A 25213-nucleotide genomic window follows, 5' to 3' on the forward strand; every position below is an offset into this window, starting at 1 on the left:
ATATAAGCACCCAACATAGGAGCACCTCAATCCATAGGCAGCTGTTAACAGCTCTAAAAGAGGAAATAGACAGTAACACAATAATAGTGGTGGCCTTTAACACCACACTTACACCAATGGACAGATCATCCAACCAGAAAATTAATAAGGGAACAGAAGCTTTAAATGACACAATAGACCAGATAGATTTAACTGATATTTATAGGACATTCCATCCAAAAACAGCAGATTACACTTTCTTCTCAAGTGCTCACGGAACATTCTCCAGGATAGATCACATCTTGGGTCACAAATCAAGCCTCAGTAAATTTAAGTAAATTGAAATCTTATCAAGCATCTTTTCTGACCACAATGCTATGAGATTAGAAATCAATTACAGGGAAAAAACGTAAAAAACACAAACACATGGAGGCTAAACAGTACGTTACTAAATAACCAAGACATCACTGAAGAAATCAAAGTGGAAATCAAAAAATACCTAGAGACGAATGACAGTGAAAACATGATGATCGGGGCTTCCCTGGTGGCGCGGTCGTTGAGAGTCTGCCTGCTGATGCGGGGGACGCAGGTTCGTGCCCCAGTCCGGGAGGATCCCACCTGCCGCAGAGCGGCTGGGTCCGTGAGCCATGGCCACTGGGCCTGCGCGTCCGGAGCCTGTGCTTCACGGCGGGAGAAGCCACAGCAGTGAGAGGCCCGTGTACCGCAAAAAAAAAAAAAAAAAAATGTTGATCCAAAACCTATGGGATACTTATATATTCTAAGAGGGAATATATAAGCATCCCATAGGGAATATATAAGCATCCCATAGGTTTTGGTTCTAAGAGGGTTCTAAGAGGGAAGTTTATAGCAATACAAGCCTACCTCAAGACACAAGAAAAATCTGAAATAAACAATCTAACCTTACACCTAAAGGAACTAGAGAAAGAAGAACAAACAAAACCCAAAGTTAGCAGAAGGAAGAAATCATAAAGACCAGAGCAGAAATATATGAAATAGAAACAAAGAAAACAATAGCAAATATCAATAAAACTAAAAACTGGTTCTTTGAGAAGATAAACAAAATTGATAAACCATTAGCCAGACTCATCAAGAAAAAGAGGGAGAGGACTCAAATCAATAAAATTAGAAATGAAAAAGAAGTTACAACGGACACTGTAGAAATACAAAGCATCCTAAGGGACTACTAGAAACAACACTATGCCAATAAAATGGACAACTTGGAAGAAATGGACAATTCTTAGAAAGGTATAACCTTCCAAGACTGAACCAGGAAGAAAGAGAAAATATGAACAGACCACTCACAAGTAATAAAATTGAAACTATGATTAAAAATCTTCCAACAAACAGAAGTCCAGGACCAGATGGCTTCACAGGTGAATTCTATCAAACATTTAGAGAAGCGCTAACACCCATCCTTCTCAAACTCTTCCAAAAAATTGCAGAGGAAGGAACACTCCCACACTCATTCTATGATGCCACCATCACCCTGACACCAAAACCAGACAAAGATACTACAAAAAAAGAATATTACAGACCAGTATCACTGATGAGAATAGATGCAAAAATCCTCAACAAAATACTAGCAAACAGAATCCAACAACACATTAAAAGGATCATACACCATGATCAAGTGGGACTTAACCCAGGGATGCAAGGATTCTTCAATATATGCAAATCAATCAATGTGATACACCATATTAACAAATTGAAGAATAAAAACCATATGATCATCTCAATAGATGCAGAAAAAGCTTTTGACAAAATTCAACACCCATTTATGATAAAAAAAACTCTCCAGAAAGCGGGCATAGAGGGAACCTACCTCAACATAATAAAGGCCATATACGACATACCAACAGGAAATGGCATTCTCAATGGTGAAAAACTGAAAGCATTTCCTCTAAGATCAGGAACAAGACAAGGATGTCCACTCTCACCACTATTATTCAACATAGCTTTGAAAGTCTTAGCCATGGCAATCAGAGAAGAAAAAGAAATAAAAGGAATCCAAATTGGAAAAGAAGTAAAGCTGTCACTGTTTGCAGATGACATCATACTATACATAGAAAATCCTAGAGATGCCACCAGAAAACTACTAGAGCTAATCAATGAATCTGGTAAAGTTGTAGGATACAAAATTAATGCACAGAAATATCTTGCATTCCTATAAACTAATGATGAAAAATCTGAAAGAGAAATTAAGAAAACACTCCCATTTACCATTGCAACAAAAAGAATGAAATACCTAGGAATAAACCTATCTAAGGAGACAAAAGACCTGTATGCAGAAAACTATAAGACACTGTTGAAAGAAATTAAAGCTGATACCAACAGATGGAGAGATATACCATGTTCTTGGATTGGAAGAATCAATATTGTGAAAATGATTATACTACCCAAAGCAATCTACAGATTCAATGCAATCCCTATCAAATTACCAATTGCATGTTTTACAGAACTTGAACAAAAAAAATCTTAAAATTTGTATGGAGACACAAAAGACCTTGAATAGCCAAAGCAGTCTTGAGAGAAAAAAAACGGAGCTGGAGGAATCAGACTCGCTGACTTCAGACTATACTACAAAGCTACAGTAAATAAGACAATATGGTACTGACACAAAAACAGAAATATAGATCAATGGAACAGGATAGAAAGCCCAGAGATAAACCCACGCGCCTATGGTCAACTAATCTATGACAGAGGAGGCAAGGATATACAATGGAGAAAAGACAGTCCCTTCAATAAGTGGTGCTGGGAAAACTGGACAGCTACATGTAAAAGAATGAAATTAGAACTCTCACTAACACCATATGCAAAAATAAACTCAAAATGGATTTGAGACCTAAATGTAAGACCAGACACCATAAAACTTTTAGAGGAAAACATAGGAAGAACACTCTTGGACATAAATCACAGCAAGATCTTTTTTGATGCACCTCCTAGAGTAATGGAAATAAAAACAAAAATAAACAAATGGGACCTAATGAAAGTTAAAAGCTTTTGCACAGCAAAGGAAACCATAAACAAAACGAAAAGACAACCCTCAGAATGGGAAAATATATTTCCAAACGAATCAATGGACAAAGGATTAATCTCCAAAATATATAAACAGCTCTTGCAGCTCAATATTAAAAAAACAAATAACCCAATCCTAAAATAGGCAGAAGATCTAAATAGACATTTCTCCAAAGAGGACATATAGATAGCCAAGAAGCACATGAAAAGGTGCTCAACATCACTAATTATTATAGAAATGCAAATCAAAACTACAATGAGGTATCACCTCATACCAGTTAGAATGGGCATCATCAGAAAATCTACAAACAGCAAATGCTGGAGAGGGTGTGGAGAAAACGGAACCCTCTTGCACTGTTGGTGGGAATGTAAATTGATACAGCCACTATGGGGAACAGTATGGAGGTTCCTTAAAAAACTAAAAATAGAATTACCACATGACCCAGCAATCCCACTACTGGGCATATACCCAGAGGAAACCATAATTCAAAAAGACACATGCACCCCAATATTCACTGCAGCACTATTTACAATAGCCAGGTCATGGAAGCAACCTAAATGCCCATCGACAGACAAGTGGATAAAGAAGATGTGGTACATATTTACCGTAGAATATTACTCAGCTATAAAAAGGAACGAAATTGGGTCATTTGTAGAGACGTGGATAAATCTAGAGACTGTCATACAGAGTGAAGTAAGTCAGAAAGAGAAAAACAAATATTGTATATTAACGCATATGTGTGGAATCATACAGATGAACCAGTTTGCAGGACAGAAATTGAGACACAGATGTAGAGAGCAAACATATGGACACCAAGGGGGGAAAGTGGCGGGGTGGTGATGGTGGTAGTGTGATGAATTGGGAGATTGGTATTGACCTGTATACACTGATGTGTATAAAATGGATGACTAATAAGAACCTGCTGTATAAAAAAATTAATTAAATAAAATTCAAAAAAAATTTTATTGATTTATAGTTGATTTATAATATTGTATTAGTTTCAGGTGTACAGCAAACTGATTCAGTTATATACACACACACATATATATTCTTTCAGATTCATATATATATATATTCACATATGTATATATTCTTTTTTAGATTCTGTTCCGTTATAGGTTGTTACAAGATATTGAATAATAGTTCCCTGTGCTGTACAGTAGCACCTTGTTGTTTATATATAGTAGTATGTATTTGTTAATCCCAAACTCCTAATTTGTCCCCTCCATATTTTAATATTCACTTTAAAAGTTACTTTTAAATGCAATGCATCATTGTTCAGTTTACACTTTTAGTTCTCTACTCTTCGGTATGTTTGGAGACCCAGAGACATTTCCCCTAGAAGTGAAATCTGAGCTTTATTAGAGAAAAACAACAACAACAAAATTTTAAAGCCTCCTTTTAAAACTTTTTTGGAAGACTGTTTAATGAAATTAAATTTCATTGCTTGCCTTCTGGGACTGAGATCAAGAAAAATTAGATGTGTTATCTCTTTGGGGAGTGTTGTGCTAGAGTGGCTGCATTTCTCTCATAGATCAGATAATGAGATGGCCAGTGCTTTTACAGGCTTTGTCCTCTTCCTTCCCCTGAGAATTCTACAACAAACCCCTCAACTTCAAGCACAACTTGCTTGGAATGAAATGTTTCACCTATGATTCAAGAATCCTCTTTGTGCATGTGGTAAATCAGAGAAAATAAGTCAAAACTCATAGGGAATTCTCCATCAGCTGGTGTGACATTTAGGAAGGGACAAGAAATCCTTGAAGCCTCTAGGGCACTATTTAATGTATTACTGCAACAAAACTGGAAGAGCAATTTTCCGTGATATGGTCAATTCAGTCATTGTTACAATAGGGATGCAATAACTGTAAAGCATTTCCTCAAGTGCTTAACTCATTATGGAAAAACAACACTGGATAAAAACCTTAGGGACCTGAGGTGGGGTAGGAAAATGGATGTTCTGGTTAGTACAGGGTTTGGTTGCACTTAACAGAGTCTGATTGTATTAGCTTAACCAACTAAGGAGTTTATGTAACAAGAGTCTGGGGTAGGCTGTGCAAAGATGGTGAAGCACTTGAGAAAGCAGGTCCCTTCTCCCTTCCTGCTCTACCATCCTCAGTATAGTCACAGATGGCTGCTCTGTCTCAACACTGCATCATCACGGTCTGGACAAAGGGGAGGAGGACAGGTTAAAGGCAGAAAGCTTACACTGGCCGTGTTTTTTTTTTTATGTATCAGGGGGAAAGTAGCTTGCCATGAAGTAACTTTTGGCCACCGGAGGACTAGATGCTCACCCTAGCTTTTGGAAGTATTTTAAATTCAATTGTTACACGGCCCCCTCCAAATGCATTTATGATTCTGTTAGCAAGGAAAAACAGTTGAAACTGGTAATGTCTAGCCCATTTGATTAACTGAGTTAAGTACCATGCTTTAAATTTTGCTGTTAGACATTTTTCTAAAAATATGTTTCTATTTCTATGCCTTTGAAAGCTTACCGCCACACAGATCACGACTAAATTTTCTTTTATTATTTCTCAACTTACTTGATTTTTCAAAAAGAAAGGACAACTTAAGATTTTTTCAAAAAGGAAGGACAACTTAAGATACACCCACTTGATGAACTGCTACGCTGTCAGTACTACTGCAAGCACTTCACAAAAAAGTGTCCAAATGACTAACAAACATGAAAAAAATACTCACTGATAAAGATTTGCCATTGGAGATATACAAATTAGAGCCATAATAAATTGTCATTACATTCCCAGCAAAATGTTTAAGATTAAAAAGAGATCATACCAAATGGTAAAAATGTGGAGTAACTGAAACTTTCCTACATTGCCAGCACCTGGGGAAAATCTCTTCAGAAGGTTGTTTCATAGTTATCTACTGACCCTAAACCTATGAGCAACCCCGTTCCTAGGAATGTGCTCACCTCTGCTCACCAAAACACATGCGCTGAAGTGTTTATATTCATAACGGCAAAAACCTAGGAACTCACCAAATATGCACCACAAGCGGAAGGAATAAACTATGCTTTAGTCACATAATGGAATTCTATACAGCAACGAGAATGAGCAAACTACAATTACATGCAAAAGTATGTATGACTCTCACAAATAATTGAGGGAAAGAAGCCAGAAAGCATCACAAAAAAAGAACAACTGTGTGAGGAGAAATTTATATAAAGTTCAAAAATAGGCAAAATTATCCTATGAGTTCTAAGAAGTCAGAAAAGTAGTTAAAACCCTGAGAAGAATAGTTGACTTAACATGGGCAAGAAGAGATCTCTTGGGCTCCTGATATCATCCTGTTTCTTGATCTGGGTGTTGGTTAACCGGGTGAGTTCACTTTGTGAAATTCATCATGGTATATATTTATGATTGATATGCTTTTCTGTATATATCTTATACTGCAGTAAAAAGTGGAAAAGCGACAATTATATATACTGCTGTTAAAATGAAGTTGTCCCATCTTTTGTCTAAGGCCAATTCTATCCAACTGTACTTTTTTTTTTTTTTTAAGTCTTTAAGGCATTTATTTCATCCATGGATTTTGGGATGTAATTTATGAAGTTGAGAATCATTACAGTACAGTGTATTGGGTTGGCCAAAAAGTTTGTTCGGTTTTAAGCAAAAATAAGACATTTTTCATTTTCACGAAGAACTTTTGATTTTATTCACTAAGTAAAGGAAATTTTTGGCCAACCCAATATTTCTTTTATTTTTTACATTAAAAAAATTGAAGTGTAACTGATTTATCATGTTGTGATAGTTTCAGGTGTACAGCAAAGTGATTCTGTTAGACATATATATATCTATTCTTTTCCAGATTCTTTTCCATTATAGGTTATTACATGATATTGAATATAGTTCCCTGTGCCATACAGTAGGACCTTGTTTATCTATTTTATATATAATGGTGTGTATCTATTAATCCCAGATTCCCAATTTATCCTTCCCCCATCCCCCTTTGGTAACCATAAGTTCGTTTTCTATGTCTGTGTCTATTTGTCTTGTAAATAAGTCCGTTTGTAGCATTTTTTTTTTATATTCCATATTTAAGTGGTCTCATATGATATTTGAGCACCTTTCAATCCTCCTCTTATTTGACTTCTCGGCATTATTTGCTACTCTTGTCCATTCCTACAATTTAGAGAAACTCTCTTCCTTGTGCATTTATGATTTACTGGCTCCTGATTTCCCACCTGACTTCTCTGGCCACTCATTCTGTTTTCATGGTGAACATCTCTTCCTTTACTCATTTTTGAAATGTTATCTTGAGTCCAGACCCCTCTTCTGAACTACAGGGTTCTATATCTAACTGCCAAGCAACATTTTCACTAGACATCTCACAAGTACAGAAAAGTCAACTAAGCTTAATATCTCCCTCCTTAGTGTTGTTCATCTTTCCAAATTCCTTGTCTCAGTAAATAGCACCAACCAGTACCCAACCCAGAAACCTATGTTCAATTTATAGTTATTGAATGAAACACAGAAGATGCAAAATTGTGGGTACGACTTTTGCTTCTCATCACAGTGGACTAGATATAGTGAAGGAATCATCCTGCTACAAAACTAGATGTGAATCAAAAACAGTTTTTGATGTTTTGTTTGGCTCTCAGAAATTAGAAAAGTCTTCAAAGACCCTTCTTCCTACCAAATAAAGAGAAATAAGTCTTGAGCAGAAATTAGAGCAGGGTTCTTTATGCATGCTGGAGAGATGGAGTTGGTCTGACTGCAAATGCCAATAGCAGTTCTGTGTGAGGAGGTAAATCTGATACTCCTGCATTTAGGACAGGGGTCTCCAACACCTGGGCCACAGACCGGTACCGGTCCACAGCCCGTTAGGAACCGGGCCGCACAGCAGGAGGTGAGCGGAGGGTGAGCGAGTGAAGCTCCATCTGCCGCTCCCCAGCGCTCGCGTTACTGCCTGAACCATCACTCGCGTTACCGCCTGAACACCCCGCCCCCCGTCCGTGGAAAAGTTGTCTTCCACGAAACCCGTCCCTAATGCCAAAAAGGTTGGGGACCAATGATTTAGGGAACACCTGCTTTAGGGGACACCATAGAGAGGTTTAAAGTGGCCCCAGGTTGCTGGCACTCCTGGACATGCAGCAGCAGCAGATGAAAATCATCTTGGAAAGGAAGTGTCTTCAATTTAAGCCATTTGAATTCCCACTTACGTAAGATCCAGAAAATATAAATTCATAATCTAAGATCACCAAGTACACAAGGAGGCAAGACACCATGCGTGAGAGAAAAAAATAGCACAACTTATTTAGATATTGGGATTGTCATATACAGAGTATAGAATAACTAGGTAAGAAATGTTTAAAGAAATTTAGTATGGAACCACAAAGTTGGGCAAACAATGAGACTATCAGGAACAATGAGAAAGATCTATGTGACAATAAAGTGGAATTTCTAAAAATAAAAAATAGATTTTTTAGGAATTAATAAAACTCAATGTAGGGGTTTGCCAACAGATGAAACATAGTGAAAGAATGAACTGGAACATGTGACTGAAGAAATTTCCCAGAATGCAGCACTGAGAGGTAAGAAGATGGAAAATATAAAACAAGCTAAGAGATATGGAGAACAGAAGAGGAAAAGGAAACATTTATTTGAACCCTAAAAGAACAGAGTAGAGAGAACTGAGGAAAAGGAATAATTGAGGAGGTGATGACTGAGAATTTTCCAGAAGTGATCATAGATATAAATCTATGTTTCCAAGTAGAAGAAAAGAAACCCAGGTATAGATACATCATAGTGGAACTGTGGAACAGCAAAGACAAAAAGATTCCAAAAGTAGAGAAAAAGAACAGATCATAAAGTACAGCAGCAATGATGAACACCAGAATGAATGAAATAGTACCATCTTCAAGGTGTCAGTCTTGCATTGTAGATCCAACCTATTTTTTTTAAGAATGAAAGTGATACAAGGATATTTCCAGATGAACAAAAAGAGAGTTTACCATCAAGAGACCTCCACTAAAAGAACTTCTAAATATTTATTTTAGAAAGAAGAAAAGGATCATAAAGTAATGGTCTGAGATATGAGAAGGAATGGTAAGTAAATAAAATAGGAAACATATAAATACATGTATATAAATACCTGTGTAAAAAGTCTGGAGAGGCGTGACCAGACTTAAAGTGTTCTAAGGTTCTTGGATTGTCTGGTTGGAGGGTTTAAGATATTATTTAATTTAAAGCTTTGTTCTATTAAATATGCATGGTAAAATTTCCAGGGTAACACTAAAACAATAGAAATTGAACATACAAGTTCCACATGAATAAAAAATTAAAGGATAAACGCTACTCCCAAGCTCTCTATTTAGGAGCCAAGGCCATTCAGCTGAACAGTAATAGTGTTCAAGCTTTGCTACTTAAGGGAGCAGCATTTAGAAACATGGGCAGAGTCCAAGAAGCAATAATCCACTTTCGGGAGGCTATACGTCTTGCACCTTGTCGCTTAGATTGTTATGAAGGTCTCATCGAATGTTACTTAGCCTCCAACAGTATTCATGAAGCAACGGTAATGGGTAACTATGTTTACAAAACTCTAGGAGCCAACGCACAGACCCTTACCCTTTCAGCCACCATTTGTCTTGAAGACCCAGTGACACAGGAGAAAGCAAAACTTTATTAGATAAAGCCCTGACCCAAAGGCTGAACTACATTAAGGCTGCGGAGAAAAAAGCAGAGCTACTTACCAGAGAACAGAAATACGAAGTTGGAATTGCTTTGCTGCGGAACATGCTAGCTAATCAGAGTGACTGTGTCCTGCCTCGGACCCTAGATTTCCTTGTAGCTGTCAGTGAGTATCAGGAAGCAATGGACCAGTACAGTATAGCACTAAGTGGTGGACTCCCTCAATCCTGCCTATGGAACTGGAGTTGTTTGGAGAGGCCAGGCATTAGCAGTTTCTCTGTGACTGGGTGGTCATTTCACTGCTGTGCCAGGGAGATGACGCATTAGCCAGGAAGAAGCAAGGCAGAGATTCCGGCCTTTCCTTTGTTTGGTTGTCCCCTAGTTTGGACCCCAGTGACCAGAAGTCTCTAGAGGGGATGCAGAAGGTGGAGAAGGAGAAGAGTCCCGCGGATGCCACTCAGGAGGAAGACGTGGACGACATGGAAGGGAGTGGGGAAGAAGGGGACCTGGGGGGCAGCGACAGTGAGGCGGCCCAGTGGGCTGGCCAGGAGCAGTGGCTCGGCATGCAGTGAGGCAGGCACAGCTCCGTGGCCACCCTGGCCCGCCCCGCTCTGAGCACTTCCATGGACTGAAGGAAACTGTAAGGAGCCTGCTCTCTGGGAAGTCAATGATTCAGCATGTGATTGCACCAGGGGTCTCTGCCCCTTGCTCCATATTTCTAGTAGTGACTTCATTTTTAAAAACTGAGCCTGACCAACCTTCCATATATCTCCATCCTCCTCTGCTCCAGCCAGGGAGCACAAAGGGAGCGCTCTGAGAGGCCCGTAGACGTGTCGGGGCTTCTGGGACAGAGTGCTAACTTGCAAGCTCGAGGAATAGACAGTCGGACTGGCTCTTTCAGAGGGTTTCCTGTCCCAGAAATCATTATCCTGGGGTGTCCACACTTCCCTAGTAACCTTGCTTCCTTCGGCAATGTTGGTAATGTCTTAAGCTGACAGTTGCTGTTTTGCAGAACAGTTCTCCTATTTGCTAATCTGGTAACTTGCCTATGAGCCTGGGTTGAATCTGAGAAACAAGTGTGACCTAGAGCATGAACAGAGGTGCAGTTGGGGTAATTAATAAAACCGTTTTTTTGTACAGTAAAGAAAAAAAATTAGACTGCATATTAGACAGAAAGGCAAAATCCAGCTAAGTGAAGAGACATGTAAAATTTAAGGACAGGGAAAGTGAGAGAGAGAGAGAGAGAGATGGAAGAGAAGGGAGGAGGGGAGGAGGAGGGGGAGAAAGGGAGGGGGAAGGGGAGGGAGACGGGAAAGATATATTAGATAAAATCCATAAAAAGAGAACTGGGATAATTACCTTAATATTTGACAAAATAGATTTTAAGACACACACAAAAACAACAACAACAAAAAAACAGTACTAGTGATAAAGAGGGCCTCTACTTAAAAGTTAAATTTATCAGAAAGAAAAATATAACAATTTTAACTTGTATTAAATAAACTTAAGCTATAAAAATCAAAAATTCATAGTTTCAGGGTAAATTTGACAAATCCAGAATTGTAGGTACTCCTTGTTTTTTTACTGTGAAAATCACAAAACAATGGGTAAATACATTTAAAAGATAACATGTTTATTGCTTGTGGCATTAAGGGTGATTTTGCTCCATTTTCTAAACTTTCTTGATTGTTGTGACAATTGCTTTTATAATTAAAACACCTTTTTTTTTTCAAAAAAATGAAGTATGGAAGTTAAAATTTTAGTTAATTGAGGACTTGAGGTGGGCTTAGTTAATTAGTGTTTTACTGTTTTGGGGCTAATTATATAGTTTTAGTTCTTACCCCAATGTTTATCAGGTTGAGTACATCTTAATTACAACTTGTTTCTTTGTATTTTGCTAGAATGTCAAATGATTTACACATGGACTTAAAATTGCTCAGGCAATCCTTGACTGATACATTAAAGAATCTAATTTACCACAGTTACTGTTTTCCTAAATAAGAATAAAAGATTTTGCAAAGAATGCATAATAATGCATTCCACATTTAAACATGCTACGACTGATTGTTGTTAGCTACATCTGGATATCTGTATCAACAACAGAGCTTTGATTTTTCTCTGCTTCTGCCCAGACATCATTATTATCACTGTAGGGGATCAGTTACTCTGAAAAAAAGGAAAGATACAAATTGGTACTTTTTCTCATATTGATACTCTCTTAGACTTAACTTTCCAATTCCTAAAACTCAGTGTTCTACTTCTACATATGCCTTTTGAAACACTTTGTGGTAAGCAATAGTTACAGGAAATAGGAACAGATCACTGTATACAAATAAAAAATAAGGCAGCATGCTCTGAGTCTGGTTCTAAAGAAAACAGGCACAGGATTTTTTTTTTTTATTACAGGACTGAAAAGAGACAGTAAATAGACTCTCTTTGAATGTATCATCTCAAAATCTAAACCTAGTTAGTCTATTATACAGATTTTTTTCATAGTTGATTAAATTTTACTGTGCAATTATGGGAAAGAAATAACACCATGTTGGAAAAGTATAACAGTAATTTTAAAATACTGTTATATTTTGAAGGATATTTAAAAAATAGTGATAGGAATTCTAAATTCTTATCTTTTACCCAATCAATGTGCTTTAGAATCTTTTGAGATTTGAATACCAGAATATTCAGTTAATGTAATCCTTTTGCTGTTTAGACAACAATAAAAGAATAAGAATGGAATGCATTATTTGCATCTCTTTGCTATTGAAGATAAGTGTCAAAATTTAATCTTAAAAACTTCAGAGTAGATTAATAAATAAGTCAATTTCAAGCTATCATTATTTTTCTTTTTTACTGTTCATTGAATTATAACGTGTACAAACAGCACAAATCAAGAAGTGTACAGCTTGATGAATTCCTACAATGACACTTCGTGCTATCAGCACATTGTGATCATTAACTTTTAAGTTGATAAATTGGTAAGAATGAAGGATTAAAACCATCAACAACTACCACAAAAAAGCAGAGTACCAAACAAGAACCAGTGTGACTAAACCAGGTGGGAGGCACACCTGCAAAAATGAAACACGTTTTGTCACATTTTATACCACACAGGTTTTCTGTATCATCAGAACATGGGAGAATACATTGTCTCAATCTGATAGGAGCCGGACTTGGAGTTTCTCTTACTGTGCTTTTCTTCCCTTGCCTGCAGGAGTTGTACATTTCAAAGCAAACTGCAGAAAAAACAGAAAACTTCAGAACCAATTAGATTGCTTAGCAACGTTTTTGTCTTCTTTCCTGAGCTACTTCTGTGTAATCCTCCTGTCACAAATTGTGACCTTACACAGTAACTTTAAAGTTGAAAATCAACTTTTCAACGTTTTGAGACGCTCTCTTCCCTTGACTGACAGATCGTTTTGTTCACTTAAAAGTGTTGGACGTCTCCTAATTCCCGGTCTAGTCATAACGCCCAGAGGTTACTAAAGAACACTCAAGATTCACAGGGACTCCACCCATGGTTTAACTTGTAAATACAAGCCATTCTGAGATCTGGGTCCTGAAATTATTTCACCCTTCCAGAGCAGAAATATTACCATGTTCATACAGTGAACTCTTAGATTTTAAAATTCTTTATCTATTCAGCGACTTCTTCGACCCACCAGTAACTTTCCCAGTTACCAACCAATAATTTCACATAGGTTGCTATCTGTTTTGTTCGCAATTTACGAGCAATTTAGCCACACGTAAGCAACCTTAAGGGGAAGAGGGGTTCTTCCTGTCAAAGAATCCACACAATGAGAGGCCCGTGGTACCCAAATGAAACAATAATGAAAGATCGGCAAAGCTCAGAAATGTTCCTTAAAGCCACGAACGCCAGCTCTGATTTCAGGTTGTCGGAGCGCGCCCGCTCGGTAGCCTTTGTGGCCAAGAGGCAGAGGGGTCCAGGGAAGAGGGTCCCACTGGGGACGCTTAAGATGAGAGTGGGTGACCCTACTACCAGCCAGGCCCCACCACAAAGAGGAGTAAACGCTCCGCATCCCCGTCACCAGGGCAACTCTGAAATCCGACACCTAGGCGCAAGATTCCGCATCCCCAGCCACCGGACGCAGAACAGAGGCGTTTCACAGCCCGGACGCAGGGACTCCGAGGCTTCCCACAAGCCGCCGTCCCTGGGGTGCGGAGTGCGACGAGGGAGACGCCCTCTCTGCAGGCCCGGGGTCCGAAACTCAGCCACCCACAGCGACGCCGCCGCTCCCAGGTCTAGCTGTCCGCACGTGGCGGCTGTGATTGCCCCGGCCGGTATCCCTCCGCGCCCCTCCCGCTCAGTCTCCCTCTCCCTCGCCGGGACCCTCCGAGTCGGCGCGCCGCGGAAGGATCGCACGCACGCGCTCGCGCACGCCCCGCCGAAACGGCGGAGAGCTGCGGAAACCGCGGTAAGGAGCAGTCGCCGCTGTAGTCGGTGGCACAGCAGCTCCGCAGCCTCCTGCCGTTGGTTAGTCAGTCCCGCGGTTGCGGGCGGGAGGGCGGCCGGCCCGGGCGCGCCCCGCAGCTTGTTCCTCACCACCGTCCCAGCGTCCTCCCGCCGCAGCTCCTCGGGGAGGGGGGCGGTCGGTGCCTGCGCAGAGCCGCCTCCTCCCCGCCCCCGCCCCGCCTCCACCCGCGCCGCCGCCGCCGCCGCCCGCGACCGCCGCCGCCGCCGCTGCGCCTGCTGCTCCTCGCCGTCCCCGCTGCAGTGCGAAGGGCTCGAAGATGGCCGGTTGGCAGAGCTACGTGGATAACCTGATGTGCGATGGCTGCTGCCAGGAGGCCGCCATTGTCGGCTACTGCGACGCCAAATACGTATGGGCAGCCACAGCCGGGGGCGTCTTCCAGAGCATTACGGTGAGAACCGGCGGTGGCCCGGGGACCCGAACCCGAGCGGGGCCGGCCGTGGGGGCGCCGCCGCGCGGAGCCGGGCCACCGGGAGGGCCGCGCCGGCAGGTGTGCGGGGCGGCCGGCGCCAAGGATGCGGCTGCCGGGCGGGCGGAGAGCCGGAGGCCCGGGGACGCCCCCTCTGCGGGGCTGCGCTGACTGGCGGGGGCGGCGGCCCGGCTCCCCGGCGTTCCCAGTGCCTGTCCTGGTGAGGCTGGGGGAGGGGGCACTCGCCGGCTCGGGGGTGGGGGCCCTTTTCCCCTTGTTCGGTCCTCCTGGGTCCCCTGGAAGCCCTGAGGCTCGCTTTGTGCGTCCCGGGGTGGAAGCGGGGACCGGAGGGGCCGGGCCGGGGCGCGCTGGGCCCGGACGGGGGTCCTCCGGCGGCCGGGCCGCCCCTCGCTCCGGGGACAGCGCGCCGCCCGCGCCGCGGGCTGTGAGAGGCGGCGGTTGCCCGGCCCCCGGGATCCTCGCGGCGACTTGGCGGAGGTTTGCCGGTGTCCAGGCCTCCGAGGCTTGCGAGAAATATACACCGACAACGTAGGTGGATTCGTGAATCTCGACTACAGCTCAGGCTCCATAGGATTTTTTTTTTTTAATTCTCCAAGATGGCGAACTGCCATTGATTTCTCTCCTCCTCCTATGGAGATTCATCGATACACCGTTATCCCCAGTTACGCAACATAGCTCCAAAAAAGGGGGTGCTTAAAGGGGCTTTTAGTAATCTGCGAAGACCAAGGGGACACTTAAGTTCTCCAAGTCCCTCCCTCTTTAGTAATGGTAGTAAAGGCACTAATGCAGATTTATGCTTCACGGTGCCTGATTTTTTTGTGACTTGGTGGTTTGACTCGGTTGCCACATGTCTGGGGGATAATTGTCACTAAGCGTCCAGTGCTGCTTTATTGTTTTGCCTCTTTTTAAACAAGGCTCTTTCTATAATTGTGACGATTATATCAAATACAGGACCATTCTCTTAATTTCTTAAGCTTCACGCCCCCTTCCTATATCAAACGCCCAAATCCAGGCCCCCTATTATGGGTGCTACTAATTATTCTTGTACTGCTTAACATGGTTTAAGATCTAGCAGTGTAGAACTCAGTTCTTGATACAAGTACTTTCAGGTTTCCTATTACCGCAGTGGGCTACAATTCTTACAGAGAATTGGCATCTGGTGATCAACTTTTTTTCTGCGGTCCTCTTGTCTTTGTGTGTGAGTTCCCGCTGTCTGGCCGGGAAGATTGCAGGAGTGTGCTTGGAAATGGCTGGGGCCTGCTATGACTCTGCAGTTCTGATGGGGGCGACGCCTTCCTTCTTATTCATGGAATGTTAGAATGCACGTTTTCTCCTTTCCGGTTCTGGTCGCTACCTCAGTTTCTTTCCCAGTCTCCCTCCATTTTCTCTGTTCTTTTACCGTTGCCTACTGCAGTGCTGCGGACAGAATCCTCTTTGCGTTTGCCCAGAAAGAAAACTGATTACTGAGGTGGTAGGGTAAGGGAAGTTGCAGAGAAAAAGGAGTAAGCGGCTAGAATAATAGAGAGGAGGGAAATATGAATTTGGGGATGCGCTGAAGTCTAGGGCTTGAAGTTCATATTAATACTATGGGGGATATTACAAGCTGTTTGAAGCGAGTAGAAGTGAACAGGTCTGCCAAGCATGGGCGTTATTTTAGGCGACTTTCAAACAACTTTAAATTTGACGCTACATGACTGTAACGTGACTGATTATGATAGATAAGCTTCTGTTGAAAGTTTTTAGGTGGATCTTTACCATTACGTAAGTACTTCAGGTACCACCTGATTTGAAACAGTTTATAAATAACTCTTAAGTTTGCAGTTTATCTAGTGTCAACTAACAACTAGAGATTCTTTGCGTAGACTGGTTTTAGTTACCAGACTACACTCTTAACTGTGAAATCTAATTAACTGACTGACATAAAACATGTCACCATGTAGGATTAAGTAATTTTTTAGAAAAGACTGAAACTTGATTTTACATTGTTGAAACGTGTATGTCTTGTAGTGGTAGTACAAACTTGGCAGTCTTTGCTGTTATACCAAGGCAAGGAATTAACTACAACTTTTTTCTTTTCTCTCTTTTTCTTTTCCTTTTTTTTTTTTTTTTTGGTTGGGGGCTGGGTGGGGGGTGGTGGGGGGACAGCCAGTAGAAATAGATATGATTGTAGGAAAAGACCGGGAAGGTTTCTTTACCAGTGGTTTAACTCTTGGCGCAAAGAAGTGCTCAGTGATCAGAGATAGCCTATACGTGGATGGTGACTGCACAATGGACATCCGGACAAAGAGTCAAGGTGGGGAGCCAACATACAACGTTGCCGTCGGCAGAGCTGGTAGAGGTAAGCAAGGCACACTTTTGGTTGAAAGTTGCATGCCACGTTACAAGTGATTAAGCAGTCTCTTTAACATTTTGAATAAAGTGTTAAAAGAGTCCATAATGGCTCTTAAGGTGGTTTTTGTGAACTGCTCAGCACTGAAGGAGGCACTGCTGTAGATATACTTCCTCTACAGCAGCTGCATACACAACCTAACCTCTGAGATCCTGACTTTATTCTCAAATAGAATGTTCATATCATCTTTTCAGTTTCAACTTTAGTAAACTGAACATCTAAATTTGCCTCTTCTATATGGATAACTGAATCACTTTGCTGTACACCTGAAACTAACACAACATTGTTAATCAACTATACTACTCCAATATAAAATAAAAAGTTAAAAAAAATCAATTTGTCTCTTCAGCTGTTAGTTATTCAGATTGTTAAATCATTCAGATTGGTTACTTTAGTCCCTTTGGGTCTTTGACCTTTGGATCTCTTCCTTTCTTGCTCACATTTTAGTCATTCACTATTCAGCATAAAAAAGGAAGAGTTAATATTGGCTCATATTTCTATTAGAAACATTGCTGGGGAAGAGAGAAATAATTAGAATGAGGGTTTTGAAGTAAGTTTTCCACTTACTAAAATATTTTCAAAGACTAAGTGTGTCTGATTTATTCAAAAAGTAGGAAATTATATTTCATTTATATACTGGTCCAGAAATTCTGGTGTTTCCTGACTATTGTCAACATTGCAGAAATTCTTACTGTACTAAATAAATCTCACTACTTTTTTGAAAGCAACTTTTAAAACTGAGGTTTATTATGACATCTAGTTGATTTACAGATACATTTAAATGTGTTAACCTGTGTAAATGTTTTGTAAATAAAGAGGGCTTATGTAGCCTCATATAGCAGACTTGGCACATCTAATTTTAAGACCACATCTACCATGGGAAGAAACTTGAAGCTACTCTGAGCCATAATTTACTGCAGTGGTCCTACCAACTCCCTGTGACTGTCCTAAAGGTTACTCTTGTTCTGATGTGAGTTGATGCTTATGAGTATTTCTCTATAGGAAAATTAGATGACTGAAATAGTAGACAAATCTCTAAAACATTACCGGAGCTCAGATAAATATATTAAAAAGAAGCATCAACCATGTGACGTAAAAATGAGAATGTTTTCATACCATACAGCACTACTGACATCTAGTGGCAGTGAATATAACATCTGACATATGTACATACGTTAATATTTTCACGATAGACCTTTGAACTACATCATAGAAGAACCTGTTTTTGGAAATACTAAATCTATTTTAGGATTTTAGACTCAATTAAAAACAAAGCTAACACAGAGAGGATATAGTAAGCACAGGCCTTTGGTACTTTTAATTTGTCCTTTCATGAATGGCACTGAAAATGCTATTTAAAATTTGGTCTTGGTTTTCCTCTGGAAATAATAGATACATTTAGCCCCACTAGTAAGACTTAATAGTTGGTACTTAATCAAGCAGTTAAATTTGGGGAGAATTTTATAAGTAAATAATTACCTAATTTTTTTTTTTAAGTTTATTTTTTGGGGGCCAGTTTAATATGTATTTGTCAGACTAATCAGAAGTTTTTTGCCCTATATAAAAGATAAATGTCCATTAAAAGGAATGAAATAATGCTATTTGAAGCAACATGGATGGACCTAAAGATTATCATACTAAGTGGAGTAAGAGAAAGAAAAATATCGTATGATATCACTTATATGTGGAATCTAAAAAATATGATATAAAGGACTTATTTACAAAACAAGCAGACTCACAGACTTAGAAAACAAACTTATGGTCACCAAAGGGGAAAGGTGGTGGGGGAGGGATAAATTAAGAGTTTGGGATTGAGAGATACACACTACTATATAGAAAATAAATAATCAACAAGGACCTACTGTATAGCACAGGGAACTCTACTCAGTATAATAACCTAAAAGGAAAAAGAATCTGCAAAAGAATAGGTGTATCTATATGTATAACTGAATCATTTGCTGTACACCTGAAACTAAAACAACACTGTAAGTCAGCTATACTCCAATATAAAATAAAAATTAAAAAAGATAAATGATCACACTTCTTTTTCCCTAGCTAGTGTAAAGATATCTTTATAGAGCATTGCAGCTGCACTGATTGGACTTCCAAGATACAGTTAATAGTCAAAATGTTTTCAGCACATTACTAGTTTGAAAGTTCTCCTTTTTGGAGACCTGGCTGACTTCAGTGCTTCGTTGTTCATGGAAAACTAACTTAATGTAACTTACTAATGGGGTTCTGTCTGCTAAAACTTATGGGACTCTCTTGATTAACACTTCTTTTGAAACACTTTTCTTCTTTCTCTTTCAGTCTTGGTCTTTGTAATGGGAAAAGAAGGGGTCCATGGAGGCGGATTGAATAAGAAGGCATACTCAATGGCAAAATACTTGAGAGACTCTGGGTTCTAGCTGCTAGGCAGACTGTTAAGTATTAGGGAAAAATTGCTCTTAAACTTTCCTAGCTGTAAGCTTGAGTCTTAATTCTGGAAATTTTATTAGCAATGCAGGGTGATGGGGTATGAACCTGTGTCTCCTTTGTATCCCTCTGTTGGTGGGGAAAGGTGTCTTTCTTTCTGCCCTCCCCCCCTTAAATAATTCTGTTCACTTTTGTTTTGTTTCCTTGTGTACTCCAGCATTGGTTATAGTCATGGGAAAGGAAGGTGTCCACGGAGGCACACTTAACAAGAAAGCATATGAACTCGCTTTATACCTGAGGAGGTCTGATGTGTAAGCAGCCTCTCCCCATCTACCTAGCAACTGTCTTCATCACCACCCCAATTATGGTCACAGTGCTACCAGACTATAGATGGTAGCTAATTTTTCTTTACCTATTTTCTAATGTCACGATTCCTTTTTGCCCAATGGATCATTTGTATGTTAACCACTGTATGTAACCAACCTTATCTGGCAACATAATTGCAGCACAGTAATGATTTGCATGATACCTTGAAATTTGGGGGGAGGGGGCATTGCAAGTTGGGCATCACTTTGTCTTAGCAATTAATGGGATATTGATTACTAAAATAAGTTAATATTAAGCAAGGTGCCGGTTGTACAATCTCTAATTTGATCAGTGTCTTTCAGCACTTTGAGCATTTACTTAGCTCATTTAGTCTTCCTTTTGTAGCGCATGGTTGGGAGGAAAAAGTGCATGCATCTTTCCTTCACTCCTCTTTTCCCACCCCCTCCCTTCGCACATAGGTATTTGGTTTGCTTCCACCTTCTTTTATGCAGTGCCTGGTTTATTTAACCAATTAATATTCCTTTTGTTGATGAGCTATTGAGAGCTGCAGTAGTTTGCTTTTAGTATTGCTGTTGCACTTGAGTAAAGACAAATCTTTTTTCATAGTGTCTACAGGACATAATGACAAGTGCAACTGCAAAACAAGAGCAAAGGCACTTCCTCCCATGACCTTACAGTAACCATACTGATTGAATCCCCAGGGACATTCCATCATTGCAATAGCTCACATTTTTGTTCCTGTCTTTTTCTTTGCACACCAGCTCTACTCTTTAGTAAAATTGTAAAAGGCTGCCATTATGGACATCTGGTATCCCAACATAACCATCTGGAGTGTGTCCAGTTTGTTCTTCATAGGACCAATTTTTATTTGCAGCTTGAGTTTTTATATGAAGTTGCATTATTGTGGACTTGGCTGTCTTGTGATGAATTTTTTTTCATATGTATTCTGTGCCATACTATTGTTAAAATGAACTGTTGCTATTGTGAGATGGATTTTAAATGACCTCTTAAAGGTTTCTTTCGAATGGCACTACTTTAGGGACATTCTAGTATTTGCTTCTATTGTTTGGGCCTTGTGGATAATGTACAGATTTAAAAACAAATCTTGTTGCTGATTTGTCCATTTCTTTCCCTGCACTTTGTTACATCTGGGATACAGTCTAACTCATCTGATTTAATATGCATTTAAAAAAATGCCATAACTATTAAACACCTTGTTTACAGACAGATGAAATAAATTTATTCCAACCAAATATTCTGGACTCCTGTTCTTTATATAAATTGTTAGCTTACTGTTACAGTTGATTTTTGATACAATGGGAATATACTCTGCTACAAGCATAAAATTTAAAAAAAAATTCAGCTAATGGCCTACTCCATTTCCTTTAGTATTTATCATAAAATGAGTACCTGGGAATTTATTTTCAGTAGGCTTTGCTTTATTAAAAATGGCTTGTAGTTATTTCAGGCTCATTTTCAGGCTTATGAGGCAAAAATTGACTTAACCACTAGAAATTAAATATTTTTGTCTTGTTGCTGGTCTCTTGATGTGAAATCTAATGGAGCAGTAAGGGGCCCAATTCCAAGAAGGGTTTCTGCATTGTGGATTCTTCTGTATTGAACTGTCACATGACTTCTTTCAATTTGGAGGCTATGTTGGCAGGCCAAAGTCAGCCAGCTGGGACTCTCACATAAGGGAAGACATTCCTTAAAAAGCATAAAAGATAATTGGGATGTCTTGCCATTTCTGTCTGTGGAGTGACATGTTAACTATGACTAGGTAATAGTTTAATCCCAGATGTTGTAAGGTCCCTGAGATGTACTGAAATTTAGTAAATATGTTTAATACTATTCAGATAAATGATTATCACGAACTGTCAAGCAGAAGCTCCAAGTTCAAAAGCTGGTGGGTCTAAGCAAAACTGGGGGAGCTGGTTATCATGCAGATTCTGGGCTCTGGATTTCTACCCTGGAGATGAAGATTCCAGAAGTCCCTTTAGAAACAGTAGGTCGGCCTTGATCCATTTTAAGTGAACTGTATGCTACCCCTTTGGGAAAGGGTGGGTTAGGGAATGGGAGTTAATCTCTTTGCCTTACTTAAAATATACTGTGCATAATTAAATTTTTTTTCTTTGACAGTGTTGTCAATTCTGAATTTGATTGTCCATACAGGGATGTAAAGATATGGAAGATATGGATTTGGGGCTACTTTGACAGCTGGGCATACCTTAGAATTGTAAAACAACAATAAAACTTCTTGACCTGTTACAAGATCCTTGTTAGGAACAGGAGGTGGGTCAAATGAAAATCTGGTGGTTGGGTTGTGATGATTTATGATTTTATGGTAATATATACATTTATACTTTAGTTGTAAAGAACTGTTAGGGTAACTAATTAGAAAGCAGTGACCACACTTGTGAAACCCTTACTGAATGAACCTGTAGTAAGTAGGTGAGGGGACTGTGTATGATGCTGGAGGTGTGGGTAGGGGAGTAGAAGATGGTAGAGGGCAACTGTATCATTAAAATAATGAATGAAACTAGTCATTGGCCCCCTTCCCACAATTTCACTTGAAGGACACTTACGAAAATATATACATGTGTCTTTGCTTTGTGTATTTAGTTCTAGGAATTTAACCTAAGGAAGTGGAGCTATATAAATTCGTATAGCAGAATGTTGCTACCACAGCATTACTTAGAATAACTAAACTTGGAAAACTACAAGATTTAACTTGCAGGGTTATGGGTCGAATAAATGACTGTATGTCCAAAAGATAAAATAGTCATTAAAGAATTACATAAGAAAATGCTCACCAATGAATTTTATATAATAGGATAAATGTATGCAGTATATAATGTATTTTACATATGCATTTCTGAAGGCAAAATATAAACTTTTCTCTCAGGTAAGTTTCCAGGTGACTATACTTCTAAAATCGGAAAAATTTTAAATTAAGAATATATTTTTTAATAGAAGTGGGATTTTAATTTTATTCAACATCTTATTTAAAAAGCTGTATAGTTATACCAGAGAAATTATAAGAGATTTCAAATGACTATTAAGAGAACTAGTAACAGTCCTAGACAGTGCTGTTAAGTATATATATTTTTAACAATTAAGAGTTTGGAGTTTCAAAAAAAAAATTATTTTTGCCTCAGAAAAACTCGTAACTTAAATTTGAAGGAACCAAGTCCTTGATTTGAACTGTGGATTAAAGAGTGAGGGAATAGAACATCTGATACACGTTACACTGACTTTTAACTTTTTCCCTCTTAAAAAAAAATAGTATGATGTTTTTATTATTTACTTTAATAATTATAAAAACTATTACTTATATTTATGTGCCAGGCACTGAGCTCAGTGTTTTGTCCTGACACCCTACTTTAGGATAAATGAAATTAACACAAATGACCAAACAGGTTTAGAAAAGTTAGGATCATACAAGTGTGTCAAATTCCATAGCTTTGGCTTAACTACCATAGTAAACTAAAACTCTGTTTCTCAGGCGTGTTTTTATTTCTGTGGAGCAGGGTGGGCGTGGGAGTATGATGAAGAATTCAACTTTTGATTTTCCTAAGTGGAAATAACTCATTTTTTGTTGTTGCTTATAAGAATTTTTTTTAAAAAGTTCAAAAAAGTGAAATTGCCCCAAATAGTGTTACACTTTTTAAAAATTTATTAAAATTTTTCTTTTTACAACAAAAGGCTAATATAACTAGTATACTTAACTATTCTCGAATATGCTTTTGTTCACTATCAATCAGTCAGTTTCCCATGTCAATACAAATACATCTAGATGTTTACCTTTTCGAGGCGGTACAGCAGTCTACTGTAAGGGATGTATCATTGCAAGAAGGTACCGTAATACACGCTATTGTTGGAATGATTTTGGCTGCAGTTTTAACTTTTGGGGGGATTACCTAATTGCTTGTGAGCAGTTCCTTTGTAGAAAATTCTAAGGTGATGTGCATTTATCTAACCTAAATTACCTTAATCATTATACCGTTCAAAAGTGCTGTGCATATAAATACGGTTAATTTTGGTAATACTATAGCAGAACAAATATTTGCCAGTTCTTAAAGTGGAAAACGTGTTTATTAACATTCAAACTCCCTTCATACAAGGCCATATAAAAATTCTTAACATTTTGATTATACGTAAGTCTATATTTTCTACATAGTTACAATAATGTATAATTTAGCTTTTCATAATACATTGTTTAAATACATCATTAGTTCTGTTAAAATTAAGCAATATTTGCAAATCCAATACTTGAACAATTTCCTCTGTACATAGTTTAGCAGGGCTAATTAGCATAAGATGCTCTTTATTAAGAGGTATATGATCTGAGTATTAACAGTTACTGAAGTCTGGTATTTTTATACAGCATTTCTTTTTCCTTTGATCACAACAACACAAAATCTCTAAGGATACTGAAATTCAGTAAGTAAAGTCCAGAGGCATTAGCCAATAAGTCAAGTTCATACATAACACTATAGTATTAAAAACCTTAAAAAAAAAAAAAAACCTTTTGCAATCTGCCCTAGTACAGACTGTTCCTATCAGGATAAGACTACTTGGCAATAGAAAGGAAAAAGACAGCTTTGCGTCTCCGTGGTGCTGATTGATAGGAAGAAAAATGCTAACTTACCTTGTCGCCTCTCACTTAATGACGGCAGAAACGCCAGAACAAGCATATTCCAGCTCAACAGCTTTAGGTAACTCTATGGAGATGGGGGTTGGCTTAGCTCATGCTAGGTGGCCACAGCACTGACCTTGTGTGTAAAAACATGAAACAGTTGCATACTGTGATCTAGGTTTTAATTGTAAGCTATAGTGAGGAATTTTTTTTAATGTTTTGGCTATATTTCATTCCAAAAGAAGAGTTGATTTGATGCTTGACTTACAGCACCAGTCTATATTAGTTATTAGTGAAACGAAGTACACTCCTGCAGATAAATACCAGATCAAAAAAACCTGTTTCAGTAATTTGATTAACCTGTAGAATACTAAAAAATAAGTTATTTCTACAGAAATCTCTGAAGGGAGCAAAAACACTATATGCCTAAATAAACATTTTAAAGGGAAATAACGCAATACCCTCTGAAGGTCAAACAGTGTTTGCCATGTTGTAATCCTGTTCACCATCAGGCTGCAGTTGGACCACAACACTCTGTTCATTGATTTCATTTTCTGCATCACTACTGTCGGTATCTTCATTGTCCTCTTCCTCATAGTCTGAAGATTCTGTCATGTTCTGATGTGAGCGGGATTCCGACAAAGCCCCAAATGACTGGGTGCTGACAGAAGCCAAAGGTCTGAGTAAAGGGGTATGTTCTGACACTTCATTTTCTTCTTGACTACTGTCTGTGTCAGAGTCTGAATCGCCTTGAGAAGGAACAACTTTTTGCTTGCAGACTGGACAGGTTTTTTTGGTTTTAGTTAGCCAAGGATCTACACACTTGCAATGATAAGCTGTTGAAGCAAAATATACAT

At 39.2% G+C, this 25213-nt stretch overlaps 2 protein-coding genes and 2 pseudogenes across 6 annotated transcripts in view; 2 read left to right on the forward strand and 2 right to left on the reverse strand.

Annotated features, from left to right (window-relative positions):
- Positions 1 to 9304: 9304 nt before the first annotated feature.
- Positions 9305 to 10941, forward strand: LOC101280421 (anaphase-promoting complex subunit 7-like; annotated as a pseudogene).
- Positions 10942 to 11106: 165 nt separating this feature from the next.
- LOC125964506 (uncharacterized) lies at positions 11107 to 14308 on the reverse strand (annotated as a pseudogene).
- On the forward strand, positions 14262 to 22003 carry PFN2 (profilin 2). Of its 3 annotated transcripts, none has more exons than XM_049710221.1 (3): positions 14262 to 14547; positions 16732 to 16924; positions 21857 to 22003. In XM_049710221.1, exons 1-3 carry the CDS (start codon positions 14416 to 14418, stop codon positions 21895 to 21897), a joined length of 366 nt encoding a protein of 121 aa, XP_049566178.1. In that variant the 5' UTR covers positions 14262 to 14415; the 3' UTR covers positions 21898 to 22003. The 3 variants fall into 3 exon arrangements, with proteins under 3 accessions (XP_049566178.1, XP_004278229.1, XP_004278228.1); XM_004278181.3 differs by lacking the exon at positions 21857 to 22003 and adding an exon at positions 19608 to 20970; XM_004278180.2 differs by lacking the exon at positions 21857 to 22003 and adding an exon at positions 19286 to 20970 and having other exon boundaries at positions 14280 to 14547.
- A 1787-nt stretch (positions 22004 to 23790) lies between these two features.
- The window catches only part of RNF13 (ring finger protein 13), a 137270-nt gene continuing 135847 nt past the window's right edge, over positions 23791 to 25213 (reverse strand). For all 3 annotated transcript variants that reach the window (XM_004278179.3, XM_033402746.2, XM_033402748.2), the window contains one exon: positions 23791 to 25192. In XM_004278179.3, the coding sequence (XP_004278227.1) occupies positions 24828 to 25192 (365 nt within the window). In that variant the 3' untranslated portion in view covers positions 23791 to 24827. The remainder of the gene's footprint in view (positions 25193 to 25213) is intronic.

Source organism: Orcinus orca, chromosome 5 (genome assembly GCF_937001465.1).
Source record: "Orcinus orca chromosome 5, mOrcOrc1.1, whole genome shotgun sequence".
Lineage (NCBI taxonomy): Eukaryota > Metazoa > Chordata > Mammalia > Artiodactyla > Delphinidae > Orcinus > Orcinus orca.

What these genes read in the sequence shown, in the direction of transcription:
- PFN2 (XM_004278181.3), top strand. Translation starts at nt 14,416, where the DNA reads ATGGCCGGTTGGCAGAGCTACGTGGATAACCTGATGTGCGATGGCTGC. An exon ending in GCGTCTTCCAGAGCATTACG is followed by an intron (nt 14,548 to 16,731) that starts GTGAGAACCGGC and finishes GTGGGGGGACAG; the next exon opens with CCAGTAGAAATAGATATGAT. An exon ending in CGTCGGCAGAGCTGGTAGAG is followed by an intron (nt 16,925 to 19,607) that starts GTAAGCAAGGCA and finishes TGTGTACTCCAG; the next exon opens with CATTGGTTATAGTCATGGGA.